The sequence below is a fragment of the Tamandua tetradactyla genome, chromosome 16, assembly GCF_023851605.1.
Source record: "Tamandua tetradactyla isolate mTamTet1 chromosome 16, mTamTet1.pri, whole genome shotgun sequence".
In the NCBI taxonomy this organism is placed as follows: domain Eukaryota; kingdom Metazoa; phylum Chordata; class Mammalia; order Pilosa; family Myrmecophagidae; genus Tamandua; species Tamandua tetradactyla.
The window spans coordinates 14,470,809-14,492,552 of NC_135342.1; the positions used below are offsets into that span (position 1 = coordinate 14,470,809).

At 52.4% G+C, this 21,744-nt stretch overlaps 2 protein-coding genes across 7 annotated transcripts in view; one reads left to right on the forward strand and one right to left on the reverse strand.

The window, feature by feature from the left end:
* Positions 1-1,698: 1,698 nt before the first annotated feature.
* FKRP (fukutin related protein) lies at positions 1,699-12,087 on the reverse strand. 4 transcript variants are annotated; one of them, XM_077131355.1, is made up of 4 exons: positions 12,060-12,087; positions 10,355-10,416; positions 8,248-8,388; positions 1,699-6,164 (listed from the first exon to the last, which is right to left on the reverse strand). In XM_077131355.1, exons 3-4 carry the CDS (start codon positions 8,327-8,329, stop codon positions 4,639-4,641), a joined length of 1,608 nt encoding a protein of 535 aa, XP_076987470.1. In that variant the 5' UTR covers positions 8,330-8,388; positions 10,355-10,416; positions 12,060-12,087; the 3' UTR covers positions 1,699-4,638. The 4 variants fall into 4 exon arrangements, with proteins under 4 accessions (XP_076987470.1, XP_076987468.1, XP_076987471.1 ...); XM_077131353.1 differs by lacking the exon at positions 12,060-12,087 and adding an exon at positions 10,839-11,517; XM_077131356.1 differs by lacking the exon at positions 8,248-8,388.
* The window catches only part of STRN4 (striatin 4), a 28,725-nt gene continuing 18,674 nt past the window's right edge, over positions 11,694-21,744 (forward strand). For 2 of the 3 annotated variants that reach the window (XM_077131350.1, XM_077131351.1), the window contains exons 1-4: positions 11,694-11,992; positions 18,884-18,987; positions 19,653-19,726; positions 21,063-21,141. In XM_077131350.1, the coding sequence (XP_076987465.1) occupies positions 11,711-11,992; positions 18,884-18,987; positions 19,653-19,726; positions 21,063-21,141 (539 nt within the window). In that variant the 5' untranslated portion in view covers positions 11,694-11,710. Of the gene's footprint in view, positions 11,993-13,790; positions 15,227-18,883; positions 18,988-19,652; positions 19,727-21,062; positions 21,142-21,744 lie in introns of those variants that run through there. The other variant, XM_077131352.1, reaches the window with a different exon arrangement.

Here is a 21,744-nt window from a genome sequence, read left to right on the forward strand (position 1 = left end):
ACACTTCGGGCCTACCCCTGCCTCAGGGCCTTTGCACTGCAGGGTCCATTCTTTCTTCGGATATCCACTTGGCTCTTTGCTCGCCTCTTTCATGTCTCTGCTCAAATGTTACCTCGCTGAGGCCTTCCCTGGCCTCATTTAATCCTACAACCTCTTCCCTTCCCCACCTTACGTACCTGACCCCTACTCTGTTCTTTTTTTTTTTTTCTTGTAGCACACTCACCTTTTAGCATACTATCAAATTCACTTATTTATTGGGTCTATTGTTTACTGCCTACCCCCACTAGGATATGCCGTGGGGAAGGGGGGCGTGGTCTTTGTCTTGTTCATTGCTGCATCTCCAGAGCACAGCAGAGCCTGACACACAGTGGTGCTCAATAAGTGAACAAACTGGGCTCCAGCTACAAAGCTGTCTGGCCAAAGGAAGCTGTTTCTGGGTTTCAGATCTGCCTCTGCTACCTGCCGGTTATGTGACCTTGGGCCAGCACTGTTAAGCCCTCTTGGCAGACAAAAGGCTCAGTTTATGCCTCACCCCAAGGCCACTGATGGTTACATAACAGCAAGGGAAAAACCACCTGCGCGGCCGCTCCCCCCTCCTCTCCCTTTCTCCCTTGCTCCACTCACTCCTGCTCCTGGGACACCCCTCTTGCTCCCTGGGAGGGGTCTGGCTTGGAAACAGGGGCTCAGGCTGGCCCTGGAGTGGGATTGTGCCAGGGGTTTAGACTTTGGGGGCTAGTACAGGGGGCACAAAGGCCCAGACTAGGGACTCAGCTTTGGGGGGTGGGGGGAGAGGTGGGGAGGGGCTGGGGAGGGCAGACAGGCACAAGTAACGACCTGACTTTGTCCCTCCTACTGACAGATCAGTCTCCCCTAATCTGCTTTTGGGGGATCGCCTTTGTGGGGGTATAATTTACATATAATAAGCTGCAACCATTCAAAGTGTACAATTGGATGAGTTTTGACAGATGCATAAACCTGTGAAACCATTGCCACCACGGAGATCAAAACGTTCTCATCACCCCCATATTTCTTTGTCCTCCCCCCTTGCTGCCCATTCCCGGTCCCACTCCCCCAGGCTCAGTCCCCCCCACACCCCAACCTGCATCTGGTCAGCATGGATTCATTTTCTCTTTTCTAGAATTTCACATGGATAGGATCATACAGTGTGTACAGCTTTGTGCTTTGGCTTCTTTCACTTAGCATCAGGCTTTCGAGATGTCCTTATGAAGCTGTACATGTTGGTAGTTCATTCCTGTTGTTTTATCACCTGGAACTATTCCATTGTCTGGACATACCAGTTTGTTTATCCACTCACCTGGTGATGGACACTGGGTTGTTTTCAGTTTGGGGCCAGGCAATGGGTATCGAATCTAATTTAATGTAGTGTTTTAACCACTGGCTCAGCCCCACCAGGGCTTGTCCTGGCTTGAATGTCAGCTCTGGGAGAGTCCTCTGTACCCTCCTTTAAGGAAGTTCATGCACAATATAACTCAGCTTAAAAAACAATCTTTGTATTGCCCTAACTGTGATCAACAGGAGAGATAAAAGGACAGAATTTATAAAAGATGTTTTTAACACACAATGGCGTGGGGCGGCCTCCCTGGACTATAAGGAGGTGGCAGGTGTGGCCGAACCTTTAAGGAAGACTGGCTGAGAATGACGCAGTCTTCAGACAAAAGTGAAGAGGCTGCTGTCCCAGTGTGTTATTACAAAGAGCCACATTCTGATCATTACTTTCTGAAATGGTGGACTGTCCCTGGCCATGTTTAGAACAAAACACAATTCAAACCTCCCTCATTGTAGATGGGAAGTTGCAGTTCCTGGAAAATTTTGGAGCCTATTAAAACCTTTCACACTAAGAGCGAGAGTTAGGTACTGAGCTCTGACCCTTATTACCAGATTTTTCATCTGCAAGTGTGGCCAAAATGCAGTTGGTATTCACTAATATGGTTGTACCGGTGGTTAAAATATTGAAACACTTCTGCTCTGGCTGGTTAATAGTACAAGAGTAATTGTCAAAACAGGAACATCCAATAACATGTTCCAATATAAGCTAATTGGGTCAAGTTAATTGTTGGGATGGAATTTTCTGTCATATCATAACTTAGCCAATGTTAAAAACAGTGAATATATAAAACCATCAGACAGTATTTTAAGGATCAGAAAAGTGTTTAATGTAAATCATTGTTAGCTAGGACTGCTGAGAGAGGATGGAATACCAACACAATACATTGGCTGTTAAGAGAAATTCTCTCTCTACTGCGAGCTCAAGATTTCAACTTAATGGGAAGTTGCTAGAAGCATCTGATGTGATTCCATGTGTCACGCCATGGCTCAGACGGGGTTATTGGTGTAGCGTGTGACAGCTGTGTGAATCAAGAGCTCACACCGAGGATTCCTAAGTATAACTAAATCACGACAATAACTTAAAAATGACTTGAGTTTCAGCTTGTTTTGGACAATTGAGGTGTAAACAGCACAAAAAGTTTATACAGAGAGATTGGGTTATTTAGAGAATAAAGGAGAAATTTTTAAAAATTTGATGCGTGTATCGATTTATGTATTAATTGATACTACCACACCAGTTGCAAAATCTACCGAATCTCACCCATCCTTCACCGCATTTGAAAACAGACAAGGGACACTTCTTCGCTGCATGGAGCTGTCCTGCGTGTTTTAAGACCTCTGCATCCAAGAGCCAAGAGCGTTGCCCTGTCAGCCAGCAAACTTAATCGCTCCCAGACATTTTTCAGAACGTTGCTCGGGGATCTGAGTCTACAAGCCACTTGTAGGTGCAGTGATTAAAACGCACAGGCTGGATTACAAGGAGTCAGCCTTTGGACGTCTGAGACAGGCTCCAACAGTTATCCTCCCTTTCTGGTCTATTATGCAGACGAACCCTCCCGATTCTCACAGCATTTGTGCCGTAATAGCATCCTTCAATTTATGGGTTCAGAAAGGCAGCGACTTGTCTAAAAAGGAAGCGGCCAAGCCAAGATAAAAATTCGCGGTGCCTCCGAGTCCTTCACCGCTACGTGTCTCACAGCGCCCCCGGGGGGCCGGCGCTGATCATTACCCCCCTTTCCCAGAGGCCAAGCGCAGGGGAGAGGCAGCCGCAGCCTTGGGGTTTGAACCCAGGCCCCTCCCACTTCAGAGCTTGGGTTTCTAACCTGAGATCTTGACGGCCAGGTGCACACACCCAGGTGTGCGCAGGACAAGTCGTTGGGATGAGGTAAGAAAACAGGAAAACCTCTTTTTCACATTTATTTCTTTCACTTTTAAAGCAGAATAATTTAAGGCTTATTACTATCTTAATATACAGACTGATAATAGTACAGGTATATAATTTACAAATAAATACATGTCCAAACAGTATCTACTCTTAAGACACATGATCAAAAAAGGAAGGATGCCACTACTTTTATCCACCGAGTCATTCATTCTTCCAAAAGCGCCTCTCGGGTGCCACGGCAGGCGAGTTGAGTGTGACCACTTTCTAAGATCTCTGACCTTAGATGGGCGACGTCACCATTACGGCCTCAGTTTACATAACAGCATCTCGCACCTGGGAACGCTGAGATGAGGGATAACTCAATGAATCCATGGAAAGCACTGAGAAGGCCGCCTGCTGGACAGTAGGCACTCAGCACACGTGAACTGCGTGTGGTCCAGCCACGGTTGACCCCGCCTCGCCTGTGCACAGCTCAAAGGAGGAGGTAACAGTCAGCAAAGGGGGGAGCCTGCTCCTAACCACGGCCGCACCTCGGGAGGTAACCCCGCTCTGAGCCTGTTCCCCTCCGCAAGACGGGGCTAAAGGTAGCTCGCATTCCGCTTCCTTCCGAGGAAGAAGAGGAGAGGGTCGTCGCTGTCCCACCGCCTGCAGGGGGTTAAGAGAGACAACAGCGGCAGAGGAAGCCGAGGCCCTGGGCGTCCCCAGGAGCGATTCGGGGACGCCCTCTAGTGGCCGAAAACAATCCCAGCCACCACGGGTCCTAGGGGATCGTGTCCGAGACTCGGAGAGCACGCAGGGAATCCTGGAAGAAAATGAGGCATGGAGAAGCGGAAGCCTACCTAACCGGCAAGTGCTGAGCGGCTCTGAATCCTGGCAGCCTGGCCTCAGGATTTACTCTTTTTCCCTCTCTTTCCAAAACCCAAAGGTGAAATTATTTATTACTCCGGGCCCCCAAGCCGAGGGCTCCTTGGCATCTCGGGCCCGGCACAACTTCGATGTGTGGGACTGTGCCGGTCCCTGGACAACTTGGCATCCCTGGCCCGGCCCCCCCAAAATGCACCCCCAATTGCTGGGACGAAGGATGTCCCCACATACATCCATCGTCGCCCTCCGGGTGGGAGTGAGCAGACCTTTTCGTTTGAGTGTCCGGGTGTTGCTTTCACATCCTTGATTTGGTCCTCTCCTCCTGCGGTGGCCAGACTCGCAAGTCCTGTCCTCCCTCTATGATGCCTGTATTTCCTTCTTGTCTAGTTTCATTATCCGGCTCCCTCCCCCTCCCTCGCCCCTTCCCTCCCCACCACCGCCCAATCAAATAAACCTGCACACCCAGACAGCAGATCCCCAAAGAGGAAGTATAGCTTCCGTGCCCAAATATTCCCCCGATCCCAGCGCCGGGTATCAGGGCTTCAGCCGCCTCCTGCCAGGCTCAGGAGGGCCGGGTTGGGGTACTCGGGGTTCTCGATGACCCCGGGGCCGAACTTCAGCTCCAGGAAGCGGCGGTAGTTGTTAGGCGCCTGGGCCACGAAGCCCGCAAAGGGCAGGGGCACCAGAGGCTGCAGGAAGTGTTCGGGGAACTCGACGTCCTGCCGGTGGTCCAGCCACGTGTCCTTGGTCATGACGCCATTGCGGGGGTAAAAGGGCCACAGGTCCACGTGCAGGTGGTTGCTCTCGCTGTACTGCACGCGGAAGAAGTCGCCCTCCACGGCCTTCTCCCACACGAAGCCGCGCTCGTCCACCACCGAGCCCGCCTCGGCCCCCCGCAGCTGCTCGCAGTTGCCCACGTCCTCCAGGTAGATGCCCAGGTCCACGTCGTAGTCCCACGGGATGATGTCTCCGTGGCGGGCCGCCCCGAGCAGCGAGCCGCCCTCCAGCCAGTAGCGCACGCCGGCCGCCTCCAGCACGCCCACCACGTAGCGGGCCGTCTCCCGCAGCGCGCGCAGGCAGCACGGGGGCGTCCAGCGCTCCTCGTAGAGGTAGGAGGGCGTGTCGCCCACCACCGTGCCAAAGCACCGCGCCGACTCCTTGCTGCAGCCGAACCACTCGAGCCGCCCGCCCTCCCAGCTCACCAGGCGGATGCCCAGCGCCCGCAGCGTCGCCGCCCGCCGCGCCCGCCCCTCGCGCTCCGCCTTCCAGCGCGCGTGGGCCGAGGCCAGGGGTGGTTGGCGTGCGGGTGCGAAGGGCGGCTCCAGCAGCTGCACTGCCCAGCCGCGCCGGGCGGTCTGGAGGAAGAGGCTGGTGCCCACCGGCCGGGCCAGGGGCGCCGAGAGGTTGAAGAGGTCGCGGGCGCGCAGGAGCACCACGGCATCCCCGTCCAGGGCGTCGCAGCGGGGTGCGGCCGGAGCGGAGCTGTAGCGGGCCGTCCACTCCCGCAGGCTGACGTTCAGAGCCAGGCACCGGGCAGGGTTGGCCGTGGCGACCGGGGCGGCCACCAGGCGTGTGCCTCCCGCCTGGAGCGCCTCCACCATGCGCTCCAGCTGGCCCGGTGCCTCGGCCCTCGCCCCGTCGGGCACCAGGGCCACGAACTCGGTGGTCACGTAGGTTTCTGGGCGCGCGGCAGCGGCGGGCCGGTCCAGAGAGGGTTGGAGCAGCGCCAGGCGAATGTTGGGGATGCGGGGCAGGGCCAGGGGAGGGTAAGGGAGTGCGTCCGCCACCACCACCACCGGCTGGGCTGGGTCCTGCTGCAGGAAGGAGTCCACCAGCTCCGGCACAGCGTTGTCAAAGGCCTCGAATTCCCGCACCAAAACAGTGACGCGGGGGGCGGTGGCAGACGCACGGCGGGGGCCTCGGGCCCGGGAGTTCCTGGGCTGGTGCTGCAGCCACGAGACATAGAAGAGGACCAGAAGGTTGAGGGTGATGGCGGCTGCCAAGGCAGCCTGGCAGCGGGTGAGCCGCATGGGGCCGAACTCAGGCCCTAGGGGGGCCTCCGGGCATCCTGGGGAAGGGGGAATGAAAGGGGAGGCTGGAGCTGGTTGTCAGAGCCTCCCTCACCCCAAGCTTTGCCCTTCTCTCCCCACCTCTTCTTAATTCCCCCTTTTCCTTAGTTAGTTCCACTTTTGATCTCCTCTCCTCCTGGAAGCCTGCCCTGACCTTCCAGCCTGGTTTAACACCCTCTTTGGGTTCCTTAAGCCCCTTAGGTGACCCCACCCCAGCCAGATCACTCCAAGCCATCACCATGTGGGGCCAGGTCTGTGTCCTCCCGCTGGACCGAGAGACCCATGAGGGCAACACCCGGGCCTGGGCCTGTCTCTGCTTCATCCCCAACACTACTCAGCCCAGAGCCAAGTACACAGTAGGTGTTCAGTAAGCGGTTTTTCACTTTCCCTTCCCATTCAGTTCCACCTTTTGCCTGTTCTTTGTCAATGCTCATTCAGATTCAGGTTTAGTTATAGATGCCCCTCACCCCCATCCTCAAGCCCGCTTCCTTCCTCTCTACCATTCTCTCCTCCAAGAAGCCACCCCTGATCTCTTCTCCCCTTCCCTCCCACACCCTGCTATGCTGCAGCCTTGAGCTTTAGCCACCCCCCTGCTGCCTCCATCTCACTTCCTTAAGTTCGTGGGTCATTTTTTTCCTGATGGTCAGCCAAAGCATTTTGGTTTAGCAAGAAAAGCCAAAAAAATTATTTTAAGGCATAACTCTCCCAATTTTAAAATGCTGGCAGCTAACTGAAGGGAAGAGAAAGGGGGAAAAAAAAAAGGGTGGCATGGGCCGCATCAACAGAGGCTGTCAGCCTTAGGCCATCTACTCCCAAATGACCCCAGGTGGCGCTGTCTCCCCGTCCCACGGTGCCTTGTGGACTGGGCTGGTTTCCCAGGGCCAGGGGTGCAACTCTCTATATTCCCTATAGATGCTCAAAAATTTTTCACAAGGATTTTATTGGTCTCTGCCCCTGTCCAAGGGAGGGGACATCAGAGACCCAACCGATTGCCAAATCTGTACCTCCTAAAAACAATGATCCATGTTCCCCATTCCCACAGCTCTCCTCCTCTGGCTCCCCCAGTTCCCCACCAGCCTCCCCCATCCTTCTGCCCTGGTCCTGTCCCTGTCCCATCACCTTCCCTATGGCGACCTGAGGGATCTTCCTGAAGCACAAACCTGACCTGTCTCCCCCCTGCTCAGATCCTGCCCTGTGCCCTGGGAGAAAGTTTCAGCTTCTTACATCCCACCCACCCCTTCAGCCCCCTCTCCTGCCACGCCCCCTTCATGCTCTAAGCCTCAGCCACCTTGGACTTTTCTTTCCCCCAAACATGTCTTGTTTCTCGACCTTCGCAGATTCTGTTCCCTCGTATATAAAAGTCTTTTCTCATATGCCCCCTTCTTCCCATCCTCCTCCTGAAAAATTACTGAGGCTTCAAACCTTGGCTCAGAGGTCGCCCCTTGCTTCCCCATCCCAGCCCTGCCCACCCTCGGTTGTCGCTGTCTGGGGATGAATCTGTCTCCCCACTGGACTGTGAACCCCAGGAGGGTAGGGCTGGGAGTGTTTCAGCCACCACTGGGTCCCCAGCATGTGAGATTGCACTTGGTGGGAAAATGCTGGCCAGAGTCCGGGTTCCTTGTCTAAGGCCAAGGCAGCTCTATCCTAGCACCCACTCAGGTCCCAGGAGCCAAACTCTGACTTCATTGCCGTGTGCCGTGTGCCGGATCTGGTCTTCCTGCCTCCTCTCTCTCTCTTACCAGAAATGCCCTCCCACCTCTCTGCCCTTCCCAGTCCTGCTTGCCCTTCCTGGACCCAACTCAGATGGCGCTTGAAAACCCAAGTCACACTTGAAGAGCGATTCTCTAATTTTTATAACCTTGGCACTGCCTTCTGGATCTTAGATTGGTCCCACCTTCTTTCCTTCATCTCTTCAGCATGTATTTATTGAATTCCTACAACATGCCAGACACTGATCTAGGCACCGGGGAGACAGCAGTGGACGCACAAGGACAGCAGACCACATCCCAGCCCTCGTGGGAGTCACACTGTTGGGGAAGGAATCTTTGGAACCAGAGAACCTTCCGGGTCTTAGAATCTTACCATTTAGGTAGTTAGAAGCACAGAATGTCAGACCCTTAGTTTTAGAATCTTCATGTCCTTGAAGGTCACAGCAAGAGACCATCCTCCTGCTTCTGCCATGGTCCCCTACAGTCTGTTCACTGCTCTGTGCCCAGAGGGATCCTGTTAAAATCCGAGTGAGACCCTGTCCCTCCTTTGCTTAAACCTGTGGCTTAAGCCTCACCTGGAGGACAAACCAAGTCCTCCTCATGGCCCACAAGGCCCCGTCTGCTCTGCCCAGTCCCTCTCTGCTTTGCCCCCCACCACGCCTCACCAAACATCATTCTGCAGACATGATCAGATCACTCCTGTGGCAGTGCTGTCCCCTCCCAGGTATCCACATGGCTCCTCCCTCCTCCCAGGTATCCACATGGCTCCCACCTTCCCCCCAGGTATCCATGTGGCCCCCCATGTCCATGTGGCTCCTCCCTCCCCCCAGGTATCCACGTGGCTCCTCCCTCCCCCCAGGTATCCATGTGGCTCCTCCCTTCTCCTCAGGTATCCACGTGGCTCCCCCCTCCCAGGTATCCAACTGGCTCCTCCCTTCTCCTAGGTATCCATGTGGCTCCTCCCTCCCCCCAGGTATCCGCGTGGCTCCTCCCTGCCCCCAGGTATCCACGTGGCTCCTCCCTGCCCCCAGGTATCCACGTGGCTCCTCTCACAGCCTTCAGGTCTCTGCCAAAATGTCACCTGTCCAGGGAGCCTTTCATTTTAGCAGCCCTATTTAAACATTTATTAACCTCTTTCCACAGACTCCCTGTCCCCATCCCTCCTTTAATTTTTCCCCTCTAGTACTTCTCCCATAGACTTTACTTATCTATCTTGTTTACTTGCTGAGTCCCCACTGAAGGTGGAGATCTGTTTTCTCTGTTTTATTTCCTGGGCTCTCCCTAGCACAGAGCTCAGTAACTGGCATACAGTAGGTGCTCAATAAAATGTGGGTGGAATGAATGAAGTTCTTGAATTGTTAAGATGGGGAGACTGTGGCTCAAAGATGGGAAAGGATGCAGGGACCAGAACCCAGGTCTCTGCTGCCCAGGCTCTGTCTAGCTGACTCGGGCAGGAGTCACTGAGCAGGACCAAACCAGGTCCTCAGACTCTAGCTGGTTTGACACCCAGATAAAGAGGTGCTATCTACCAGTGAGGGGGTGAGGGGACCAGAGAGGACAAAGAAAGTCTTCTAGTTCCCTGACGAGGCTCGTCTTGGCCTCCCTAACTATAAGGGCTAAAACCCCTTCAATGGGGCCAGGCAGACATAATGACAATTTTGAAGGTCCAAATGTTTTCCATTTTCCTGAATCAGGGTGATGATAATACCAACAATTCTAGCAACTCACAATGTGCCAGACCCTCTTCTAAGCATTTTACACCTATTGACCCATTTAATCCTCACATTATGATTACATTGGAAGATGAGGAAACCAAGGCACAGAGGAGTGAAGTCACTTGCCTAAGGTCACACAGCTAGGAAGGAGAGGAGCCAGGATTTGACCCAAGGATGCTGGCTCCAGAAACTGTGATTTACACTAATAAACTCCACTGTCTTTCTTGGGTCCATGCAGGTAGCCCTGCCCTCAGTCTACCGTCAGTGTCCCTTTCCCAGCCCTAAGATGAGAGGTGGTTTCAAAACTGAATGTGGCACATTAATGAATTCAACTCATTAACTCTACAAACAGATATCTTTTCAGTGCCCTCTGTGCCAGGCACTGTGTTCTGGGGAAATGGAGTGAAGGAGGGAAGGAGACAGAAAAAAATCACACAATTACATATGGGGGCAGGAAACCTGCAAGAGGCTGTGATAGAGAAAAACTAGGGGGTTGCTTTAGAAAAGGCAGTCAAGGAAGGAAAGGCGAGTTAAGCTGAGACATCTGTCTCTCCACCCCCCACAGAGCAACATGAGTGGATCTAGACTTGCTTTGGGACTGGGTTCACCAGGCCTGAGCTCTGCACTGACCTGAGCCTCAGTTGTTGCTTCTGTAGAATGGGAGTGTGAGGGGTAGAGAAAGAAAGAGGCGCATGGGAAAGCCTTTGGGGACGAGGAAAGGACAGTTTCCATGTAAAGTGCTGGTGACACTGAGGGACTTCTTACCTACTAGGCTGCTGGCTGGGGGGACTCCAGGGGGGCAGTTACTGCCCGATTCAGCTGCACTGCTGTGGGAAGAACCAGAAAATCCCAAATCAGCCAATCTGCAGAACAGTGCACAGCTTCATTTTTACCTACAAGAGGTGACTAGAGCGTCAGGAAATCCTTTCTCTGGAAACCCCATAAGCTCAGGCATAACCTGGCGGGTCTCGGGAAGGGGATAGAGTGGGATGGGTAGGATGTCAGTAACCATAACAACCTGTAATGTGCCTCCACTGCTCCCCACCGCCCCCCATAATGTGTTCAGAAAGGTGGAACTGAAAGGTATGGAAGCTGTTACCATGCCGATGCCTTCCCTAGACACATTCCACCTAGAGAGACAATCCTAAATGTCCCCTACCTTGGTGGGCCTGGTTCCCAGGATCACCGGAAGGGGCTGCCCTTCCCCCATTACCAGAGTAACCAAGACTTGGCCTTGCTTGTTTCTCACCTCCCAGGAGATGGTCCAGGCCCTGTATCCATAGTAACTGTCCTTCAGAGCGTCTTCTCTAAATAAAAACACCTGGCTGGGTTTGGCCACTGGGCCTCCCACGATGGGAAGTGGGGGGAGATGGTTACCATGGTAATGCCAACAGAGTGCACTATGCCGGGGGAGGGGAGCCTGGGGCTGGGGAAAAGAGATGCTTCTCAGTGATCAGTCTATTTGAGGCTGGGGTCCTTTTTACCTGAGTGCTAGGTGAGGAGGGTTGCCATAGTAATCGATGTGGTAGGAGTAGAAGAATCCACCAGGGACTTAGGTTACCTTAGCAACCTCCTCCAGGTGCAGGGCCCGGAGAGGTGTGGGGCTCTATAACCACAAAGGTGAAGGAGGGGCTCTAGGCTGGTAAGGGTTACTATGGCAACCGACCTGGGCCAGGAATCAGAGGATGGGGTCACTGCTGAAACCACCCCGGTAGTCGCCCTTTCTCTCCAAGAGTGAAAGTGATTTTCAAGGGGCGTGGTATTTGGGTCTGGACAGGGTAACAATCTTTCCTTCGGGCGAAGTAGGAAGAGGGGGGCAGCAAGCGGACCCTCCCAAAGTCTTCCCGCTCCGAGGGGCGAGCCGCACACCGGCCTTGGTCTCATTTGCCCTCTGCGGGGCGCGCGCCCCTTCTTTGCCCCGCCCCTTCCCTCCGCCCCCTCCCTGCGCGCGCCTAGGGGTCCACCCGGGTGGGCGAGGCTCGCGCCCGGCCTCTTCTCGCTCCCGGCCCCCCCGCCCCACGCCGGGCGCGCGCGCGGGAGGCGGGGGGGGGGGGGGGCGGTTGGCGCGGCCGCGCAGGCGCGCGAGGCACAGCGGGCGCGCGGGCCGGCCTCGGGGCCTCCATGATGGAGGAGCGAGCGGCCGCCGCGGTCGCCGCCGCCGCCTCCTCCTGCCGTCCCCTCGGCTCCGGTGCGGGTCCCGGCCCGACTGGAACGGCCCCGGCCGCTGCCCCTGCCCCCGGACCGGGCCCGGCAGGTAAGGGAGGCGGCGGCGGCAGCAGCCCTGGACCCACCGCGGGACCCGAGCCCCTGAGCCTGCCCGGGATCCTGCACTTTATCCAGCACGAGTGGGCACGCTTCGAAGCCGAGAAAGCCCGCTGGGAGGCCGAGCGCGCCGAGTTGCAGGTGAGTGCCGCCCCGGGACCCCCGACCCCCGCCCGGCCCGGCCCGGCCCGGCCCGGCCCGGCCTCACCCGCCGCCGCCGCCGCCGCCATCTTGGAGCAATGGCCGCCGGGACAGCCGGGGGGGCGGGAGGGGGCCGCGACCGGCTCGGAGACGGAGTGGGGGGCCGTCCGAGGAGGGTCCTGAGAGGGCCCGGCGGCGGGCTTGGGGGGGCCCGGGGCGTGAGAGCGGCCGGGCCGTACAGAGGAAGGGGGCGGGAGGACTCCAGAACCAGCGGCGTGTAGCAGTGAGCGGTGCACCGGCGGACGGGTCCTGAGGGGAGGGGACCCGGGGCGGGTGGGGAACCTAAGCGAACTCAGGAAAGGATCACGAGGGGAGTTGGAGGGGTCGGAGAAAAACCCGAGGGGTCTTGCATGGCAGTGAGCAGAAGACTGCAACGGACTCCCCCCACCCCCACTCCCGGACCAGCCGAGGGTCTGAGATGGGGCTTGATGGGCCCCGGGTGGGTGGGAGGGGACGTCGGAGCGGCTGAGCGAGTCCCAGCGGGGAACCGGGAGAAGAAGTCCTCGAGCCTGGGGATGGGGTGTGTTTCGGAGCGTTCGGACCGGCGAAACTGGAAGATCGCTGTGGCAGGACTTCTGAGGGATCCCAGGGTGAAGGTGTGTACCTCCTCCTACGGAGGGGAAATTTTGGGGATCCCTGGCATGTATGGCCACAGAGTGTGGGAAAGAGTCCTTGGGATGGAAGTGTGGCCAGGACAGAGGACGCACCCTAAAGAGCCTGTGGGGAAGTGCTTGAGAGCAGAGACTCCAGTTTGGGGGTGCGTGCGTGTGTGTGTGTGTGTGTGTGTGTGTGTGTGTGTGTGTGTGTGTGTTAGGGGGATGGCTGTGAGTTGGGAGGTGTGTGAAGGGTGTCAGGTAGAGGACCCTGAGCTGGAGTCGGGAGGTGGGAGTAGGAGGGGGAGGGGGGGAGGGGTATGCCTAACCGGAGAGAAGGGAATCTGGGATGGTGACAATGAGGAGGAATTTGGAAAGGCAGTAGAGGAGGAAGCATCTTAGAAGGATCCTGGGGGGAGATGCATTTGCGGATGTTTCTGGGAAAGGAACCCATCCATGGTTTGTGGAGTAGCTTGAGAGAAGGTTGTGCCCTAGAGTGATGTAGACAGGAGTCAGAACTTGAGCTGTGTTGCTATGACCTTGGCAAGTGTAGGATCCATTTGCAGAGACTCTCTGGAGGAGTCTAGGGATCAGAAATGAGAGAATTTGAAGGGATTCAGGGATGGGGCATGAGGAGTCTGAGGGTTCCTGGGCTCGAATATTACTGGCAGAAGTTGTCAGTACCAGCTTCTGGTAACCCCTCCTGATTTGATTTTTTCTATCTAGCTGATGTGGGGACCCAAATAAATAACTGAGTAGAATATTGTCTACAGGATATAGAAAGAAAGCCTCCTTTCCCAATTCAGGGTTATGAGATTGCATCCCACAATTCTCCCACCTACACCGGGGATTTTGGTTGTGTGAAAACTGAGGCTTGGGGCTGGAATAGGAGAGGAATAAAGCATTTCTCACTTTTGTGTCCCACGCTCTATTTCCAAAGCTCTTTCTTAGTTTACATCTCATCAGATCATCTCAACACCCCATGAGGTATCTATAACAGCACTTGCTGTTTACTGAACACTTGTTTTATGCCAGGCTGTGTGATAAACACTTTATGGACATGTTAGCGTTTAAATGTAACATTCTGAGAAAAGTGATTTTTGTCCCCCCCCCCTTTTTTTTTTTTAAAATAATCGGAAGAGAAAACCAGTGCTTTCAAAGGGTAAATTATGTATCTAGGATCACAGCCAGAAAGTGGTTTCAAACTCTTGCTCTATACCTCTCTGTCACTCAGTACGATGCGAAAACTGGCCCAGGGAAGCACAGCGACTTCCCCAGGGTTACCTAAGCAGTCACAGCAGAGCCTGGACTGAATCCCAGTCTCTTGGGCTCCATGCTAGAGCACCCCACAGCACCCACCACACCACTTTCTCATCTCGGAGACTAATGGGCAAATAGATGTGTATTTTATTCTCTCACTCAGAGACCCTTCATGGAGTTTGAGAGGAACTTGTGGGTAGCATTCAATTAGACTTTCTGACATCTAGGCTCTAGCATCACTTACTTTGTACTTAGATTTTGTTCTGTTACATAGTAGTAAGTATTCAAATATCTCAGATGTGTTGTGTGTGTGTGTGTGTGTATGTGTATGTGTATGTGTAAAGGGAGAGTCCCCTTTTCATTCTTCATCCCTTCCCTATTCCCTCCGCCTTTCTACCCTGTTATTGCTATGAAGGCAGTTCAGAGGATTTTTGTGTTTAATATATGAAATGAAACTGCATATATCATTTTGTGACTTTTTTCCACATACTTGTTTGTTTTGGTGTTCTTTTCCATATCAGATCAGAGAACTCTTCTTTATTTTTGATTACTACCTCCCATTCATTGATTATCACTGCAATAGTTTACTTGGTCCTTGTTGATGGACTTGTAGGTTGTTTCCAATTTTTCACCATCAGAAACGACTGCAGTGAATATCCTTATACTCCTGGGTGAGTGTAAAGAAGAGATGGAGATAGGGGTGTTTATATACTGCTGGTTGTTTCCCAAGTTGCCCTCCACCAGTTTATGCTCCCACCAGCAGTTCCTCTTTTTTACACACCTCTAGTAAAGCATTGATCACTTACCAAAGGTGTAACTTCTGTGAGAGCCTTTAAGGCCCAGATGGTGTCATGTGTTTCTGACTTACTGTGGATAGCTTCTTGGCATCTGTGAAAAAGGCTGTTCCTAACCCAGGGCCTCCTGTGCACTCAGTACTCGTGCTCAGTAAATGTGGGTTGAATGGCAGAAGAGGCAGTGCTCTGTGAGGGCCTGCCATGAGGCCCCCAAAGTTGGGAGCAGGGAGGTGTTGTAGAAGCAGGCTGGTAATAAGCAAGAATTTGCAAGGGAGTTGGAGTTGGGGGTTCCCACAGATAGGTGATGAGGTTTCTGTCCTTCAGGAACTTCCAGGCCAACTGGGAAGGCTGGTTTACACAGGGTGCTACAGAGAACTGTCCAAATTTATGCACAGTTGAGTTCTTGATTTTGAGTCTCTATGTTCTGTGCATTTCTGAGAAGGGAAGCTCTTTGAGGACAGGAAGAACTTCTTGGAGTGAAGGATTTCAATGGACATTCCATGCAGGAGTTGAGAGATGGAGATGCGGTAAGCATGGCCCCAGCTGAGAAGGTGGGGGGCTGACCCCTTCCCACTACCAGCCTCACACAGGGGTCCTGAGAAATCCAGTGGAGACTTATTCCTACTAGGAGCCTCGGCGCTTAGACAGGAAGAGTATGAGAGATGCAGGGCTAGATGGGACTCTACGGGGAACCTCTCCCTGGGGTGGGACAGGAAGGTTAACAGAAGGGACACAGAGATGTCAGCCTCTGGGGGCAGGCTTAGATGGTAAGTTCCTCTGGAAGCCTTTAGGTGCTGCTTCCCCATAGACAGGAAAGATCCGGAGGAGAGATGGCAAAAGTGAGGTCTCAGAATGGTTTGGGTATGTGTGTGGTCTGTCATTCTGGCCAGAAGGATTGGCAGGGAAAGGATATGATAAGAATACCTCTACTCCTTCACGGCTCCCCCATGTCAGGCAGCGATGGCTGCTTTCATGTGTGGTGATGAGAAGGATTGACCACAAAACTTCCCCTGAGGCACTGGTGGTTCTCTTTGTTCCCTTCCTGCCAGAGGAACTGGAGAGGGGATGACAGAGCAGGCAGAGTGAGATCTTTGTATTGTAACTAGGAGAAGGGAGATAAGGGCTTGATATTGTGGCAAGTGGGAGAGCTGGGTGTGATTCATTTTTGGTTTGTGGTGGTGCTGGCCTGATTCCCAATTCCACTTTCTTCCCCAGATGTTACCTCTTGGTGACATCTGGTCACCATGTCTTATCAGTCATCCCTCCTTGTTATCTGAAATCCACTCAATCGTCCCCACCCCAAGCCTAATCTAGGCGACTATCATTTCTCCCTTGAATTCCTTTGACTTCATCCTGTGACTAGTCTTTCTGGCTTTAGTTTGTCCCCATGCATCGGTTCTACACATTATGACTCGAATTGCCTTAGTAAATGCAAATCTAATTGCATCTCTCCTTTGCTTGAAACCCTTCCATGGTTTCCCCTGTGCTCTTAGCATAAATTCAAACTTGTTAATGTGGTCTGTGATCTTTTGTTGGACCTCTGGCTTCTCTAACTTCCCTTGCTAGATCTTTTACACATCATCATCCTGGCATACTGACCTTTGAATTCCTTAAGCCTACCACCCAACTCTGGTCTCTTTCATCTGATGGTGATATGTTTCATCTCTTGATATGCAGAAGGTACACTCTGTTGGGGCAGGATCCAGGTGGCTTCTCTGCAATAGCCCCATACATCACACAGTGCCGACATGGTAGATTATCTCTAAACAGTGTGAAACATTGGACAAATGTAGGCTCTCAACAAGGCTGGCCTGCTGCTAGAAAATAGGAGTGATGATGAAATTCCACAACAGCAGGGAGGACAGTGGGGAGGCAACTTGGGGCTTGTATTTTGATGGAGATGTGGCCACCTACCTTTTCTTCACCTCTCCTCCCACCTTCTGAAATGACTCAGAAACAGAGTAGTTTTGTGTGCCTGAAAAAATACCCAAAGGTCAGAAATTCAAACTTCAGAGATGTTGATCATGCGAAGGTCCACCTGTCCAGCCTTTACATGCTGATTTAAAGTGTGAAGTAAAAAAAAAAAAAGGTGTTAGAGAAAAAACCCAGTGGCCTCAGAGACCAAATGAGGTTTCTTTTCCCTGGCATACTGGGTGATACCTGTTTGTGTACTGTTTGTCCCACACCCACTAGAACATGAGGTCCATCTTGTTTTGTGCTGTGTCCTCAGTGCTATGATAGCACCTGACCCACTGTTAGTACTTAATAAGTATTTGTGGAATAAATAAATGAGTAGATTATATTTTTGTTATACTTTGATGCACATACTTTTTATTTGTTTCAGAAGAAATGTATTCATACTGCTCTGAACTTTGCTTTTTTCACTTCAGAATATATTTTGGTGATCTTCCTACTTTGTCACATATGGTTATACGACATTTTTAAAAGGACTGCCTAGTTTTTCGTTCTACAGAGAAAACATTTATTTAGTCTCCTGTTGGTGGACATTTAAATTACTTCTAGCTTTTCTGCTATTATAAAGCAGTGAACATCTTTGTGCATATAGGTGGGTGTACCATCGGGTCATGCCCAAACAGCACATTTCTAGACAGGCAATGCTGGGACAAAAGGAAGGCGTATTTAACATTTTTATCAATGTTATCAAGTTGCCCTTTGGAAAGACAGTGTGTGGCTGTTCCAATTTGTCCTTCCCCAGCCAGTGCTCGGTGTTACTTAGTATGTACTCAGTTCTTCGCCTGTCTGAAGGAGAGGACAGGAGCAGGGATGATAATTGGATTGCGGGCATGGGCCTGTGCCTACGCTCCAAGGTCATGGGGCCAGGGGAGGGACAGCAGTGGGCAGCATCCAAGAGGGTTGTCTGGAGGAAATATTCTGGAGCTAGGCTTTGAGAATGAACTGGGGCTAGAAAAAGGGTCCAGGGTTAGAGTGGAGGCTTCAGCGGACTTGTTGAAGTTCTTCCGCAGACGTGTGATGTGCAGGAAGCTCGGCTCTGGGAAGTTGCAGCTGTCCCTCCACAGGGACAGGAGGCCCGTTAATCAACAGACATCCCTTAATTGGTCTTGGGTCTCAGAGGGATCCTAGCTTTCCTAAAGAACTGGGCTCATATTAAAGTTGCAGAAAAATAGACATGAGAATAAAATTGATAAGGAGGGGGAGGAGCTGGCATTTATTAGTCCCTAGTCTGTGCTAGGTCTTGGACTGAGAAGAACTTAACACATGAGGGTCTCATTGGAACCTCATAACAGCCCTAAGGGCAAGTACTTTCATGGGCCTCATTTTCTAGTGGGGGAAACAAAGGTTCAAAGGTTGATGGCTTGCCTAAGATGATAGAGCAAATAAGTCGCTGAGCTGGGACCCTGGACCGGAATGGTGGCACATTTGAGGAGAAGCCAGGGATGAGTCCTGTGCTAAGGGCTTTGGCAGAAGGGCTGTCTGGATATGGTCAGGGGCCAGGATCCTGCCTCGAAGGCTGTTGGCCCAGTGTCTCCAGACGACCTGTTGACAGACCAGAGCAGACAGAGACTGCCCAAGCCAGCAGGCTTTGTGAAGTGGTTGGCAGGAGCTCTGGTCCTGTCACTGGCACATCTCCCTCACACCCTGGGCAGGTATCAGTGTGTTGGTTGTTCTCTGTGGTGGGGGTCGGGCTGCAAAGCTTTTGCTTTGGAGCAGGAGCTGAGCTGAACCACCCACTCTTGTCCCTAAGCTCCAGCAGTAGCTTCCTACGCCTCCCAGAGACAGATGCTATGGTGGGAATAGTGGGACACGACCTCCACCAGCAACCTTAGGCTCGCACCTGTCTGGGGGTGGGGAGAGGGAGTCCAAGGCTATTAATCCCTGCCTCCCCCACCTTCATCCCTGACCCAACTTCTCCCCAAAAGCCAAGTTAGATTTAAGCTAACCTTATTTTAATTTTAGGGGTGAAGGACTTGCCTTCAGGTCTTTCATTGTGGATTACATGACAAGGGACCCTGGAAACAGATCCAGCATCCCTTCCCCCTGCGCTCCTGAATCCTGGCTTAGGGTCTCAGTGCCTGAGGAAGTGGCTGATGCACGTCATTGTGAGGGTTGAGGCAGGAACCGATTATACCTGGCTGAGGGCCTGAACCCTGCATCCTCTTGGCCCCTTCTCTCTCCCTCCATTCTCCCCTTCTTCCCTCTCCCAGGCCCAGGTCGCATTCCTCCAGGGAGAAAGGAAGGGGCAAGAGAATCTAAAGACTGACCTGGTGCGGCGGATCAAGATGTTAGAATATGCACTGAAGCAGGAGAGGTAAACCCACTGCCCCTGCCCCAGTCCTGCCTTTTGAGAAGTCAGCCCCAAACAGGAGGGCTGGAGGCTGTCACTCTAAGCTTCCTTCTGGTACTCTGCTTCTAGATTAGGGAGAATTGGAAGCAGTTTTTCTCCTCCCATCTTCCTGTAAGGCCTGGCTTCTGGAGGATGGAGGGCGAGATGAGGCAGTGGGGCCCTAGGCATTGCAGTAGTCGGACTCATGATAGACCCCAGTAACAAGATCCGTGATAATGGCGGCCTGCTGTGTTTCGGACCCTGTGCAAAAGGCCTTATGTTTGTTGTCTCATTTATCCCTTCCAATAGCCTAAGGCAACTAGTATAATAGCCCTGTTTCCAATAAGGATCCGAGGCTTGGAGTACATAACTGACTTTTTCAGAGTCATAGGACTGGGATAGAAACCCAGTCAGTCTGCCTGACTCCAAAGTGTGGGTTCATAGCCACTTATGTGTACCCTTTTGTGCCTCCTCTGCCGGGGCTGCTTCCTGACCAGGTGTGTGAGGGTGAAAGGTAGGTGCAGTTCAACCTTGGAGGTCACTGTGGTGGATCAGGTGGAGGCTCTGAGATCTGAGATTCTTGAGGTGAGTGTTGGCCCTGTGTATATACTCTCTTGTGTCTTCCATGTGTTAATCATTTGCTCTTTCAGGGCCAAATATCATAAACTGAAGTTTGGAACAGATCTGAACCAAGGGGAGAAGAAATCCGATCTATCAGAACAAGGTACCCACTCTGTGACCTTCCCCATGTGTCCACCCCACCCGCCAAAGCTGCATGTGATGGAAAAGTATAAAGGCGGGAGCCTCTTTCTTACTTTGCGCCCATAGAAGGCAGAACTGGCCATGGGGACTGGGGAGGAATGTCATTACTCGTACCTGCCCCCACCCTCCCACCCCCCCCACCTCCACCACCCAGGTCCCCAGGGTTATCCTGTGCCAGTACTGGGCTGGGCCCTGAGGGGGTTGGAGAAGAATGGAGAAAGCCAGTCCTGCCTGCTGTTCCTCTGGAAATACAGATAAACACACAAATAGATGACTGCAAAGCCTTTGGAGATAGGGCTTTATACAGGGAGCTGTGGAATGCTTAGGAAAGCAAGTGAAGACTTCACAGAAGAGGCAGTGTTTAAACTCAGCTTTCATTTATTCCTTCAGTCATTCATCAAAACATGTTTGTGGGATGTTGGCTTTTTTCAGAGGTCAGGGACATGGCAGGCAGCAAGACAGACCTGGGCCCTGCCTTCTAGTCTCTTACAGTTTTAAGCCTTCTTGATAGAAGAATCACTTCCCAAGCAGGGAAGTGAGGGACGATATTCCAGGTAGAGGGACATGAGATGGTGTGGCATATTAGAGAACAGGGGATACTCAGCACAACTGGAACACATAGTGTAGGGCAGTGGAGGTAGGGGCTAGGCAGGGTCCTGGTAGAACTTTGGCTGAAGCAGACTTATAAAGCCCTTAAATGCCAGGTGAGGAGTGAATATCATCTATCAGGACAGTGCCTAGCGCCTACTGCAATGTAAAGTCAGGGATCCTAGTTCATTGATATAGCCCAGGCACCCAGCCAGGTATATAGTAGGTGCTCAAGAATTATTTTGTTGTGTTAAATGAATTATCTGATTTAATACTCACAATAATCCCAGGAGGTAGCTGCTGCTATGATTAACTTTATTTCCCAGAGGAGGAAATGGAGGCTCAGATAAGTAAACTGATTCACTCAGGGTCTCATAGCTGAGAAGTGTAGAGTCACACTTGAACCGAAGTCTGCCACTTCTCTTAGAACCATGCTAGCTTTTTGTGTGCAGGAAAATAACAAAATTAGATCTTTGTTTAAAGATAGCTTTTGGGGCTTGGTCCCAAATGGACCAGTTGGGAGATGAGAGATGAGGAGCTTCAAAAAAGGTGTCAATAAGAGGGCAGATGGTAGGGTCCAAGCACTTTCAGGAAGTGGACTCCCCAGGACCCCAGGACAGTGGCTGATTCAGGTCCCAGGGGTGAGGGAAGTGATGGGGATGTGATGTGTCCCTGATGAGACACATGCCTCCTTTCTCTCCACCCATCAGTCTCCAATGGCCCTGTGGAATCTGTCACCCTGGAGAACAGCCCCCTGGTGTGGAAGGAGGGACGGCAGCTTCTCCGACAGTGAGTGTGCAGGGCTACGGGTCTGGGTAGGGAGGCTGCTTGTTTGGCTCGGGGGATAAACCCCAAGATACCACAGTCCTTCCTGTCCCCAGTAGGGGCACTATAGTATCAGGAGTCCAGGTGGCCACTGCTGGGATGGCCTGTCACCCTGTGGGCGGATCCCTGCCTAGGGAGAGGAAATGGGGATCCTGCCCTAGGGAAGGAGGCAAACATGGGAACCCCCACTCTTAGAAAACTACCCTTTTGTTTTTGGGGAGCTTTTAATGCCTCTGGCATATTTTTAAGGGTAATGTTAAACTATTTTTTATTAAGCAGAGATTTGTGTGCTTTAGAAAATATAGGGAAGCACAAAGAAAATCACTCATAATTCCATCATCCAAGGAATTTCATTACTTATAAACATTTTGGCACATATGCAATCAATCTTGTGTGTGTGTTGTATGTGTGTGTGTATTATAAAAGCAGAGATTCACCTTCACACTGTTTTATAGTGCATTCTAAGCCTTAACCTCCTACCTAAATTAGTTATATTGCATCATTTTAATAGCTGCATTATAGTTTTTCATATGGAGAACAGTAATTCTGTAGATGAATTTCATGGAG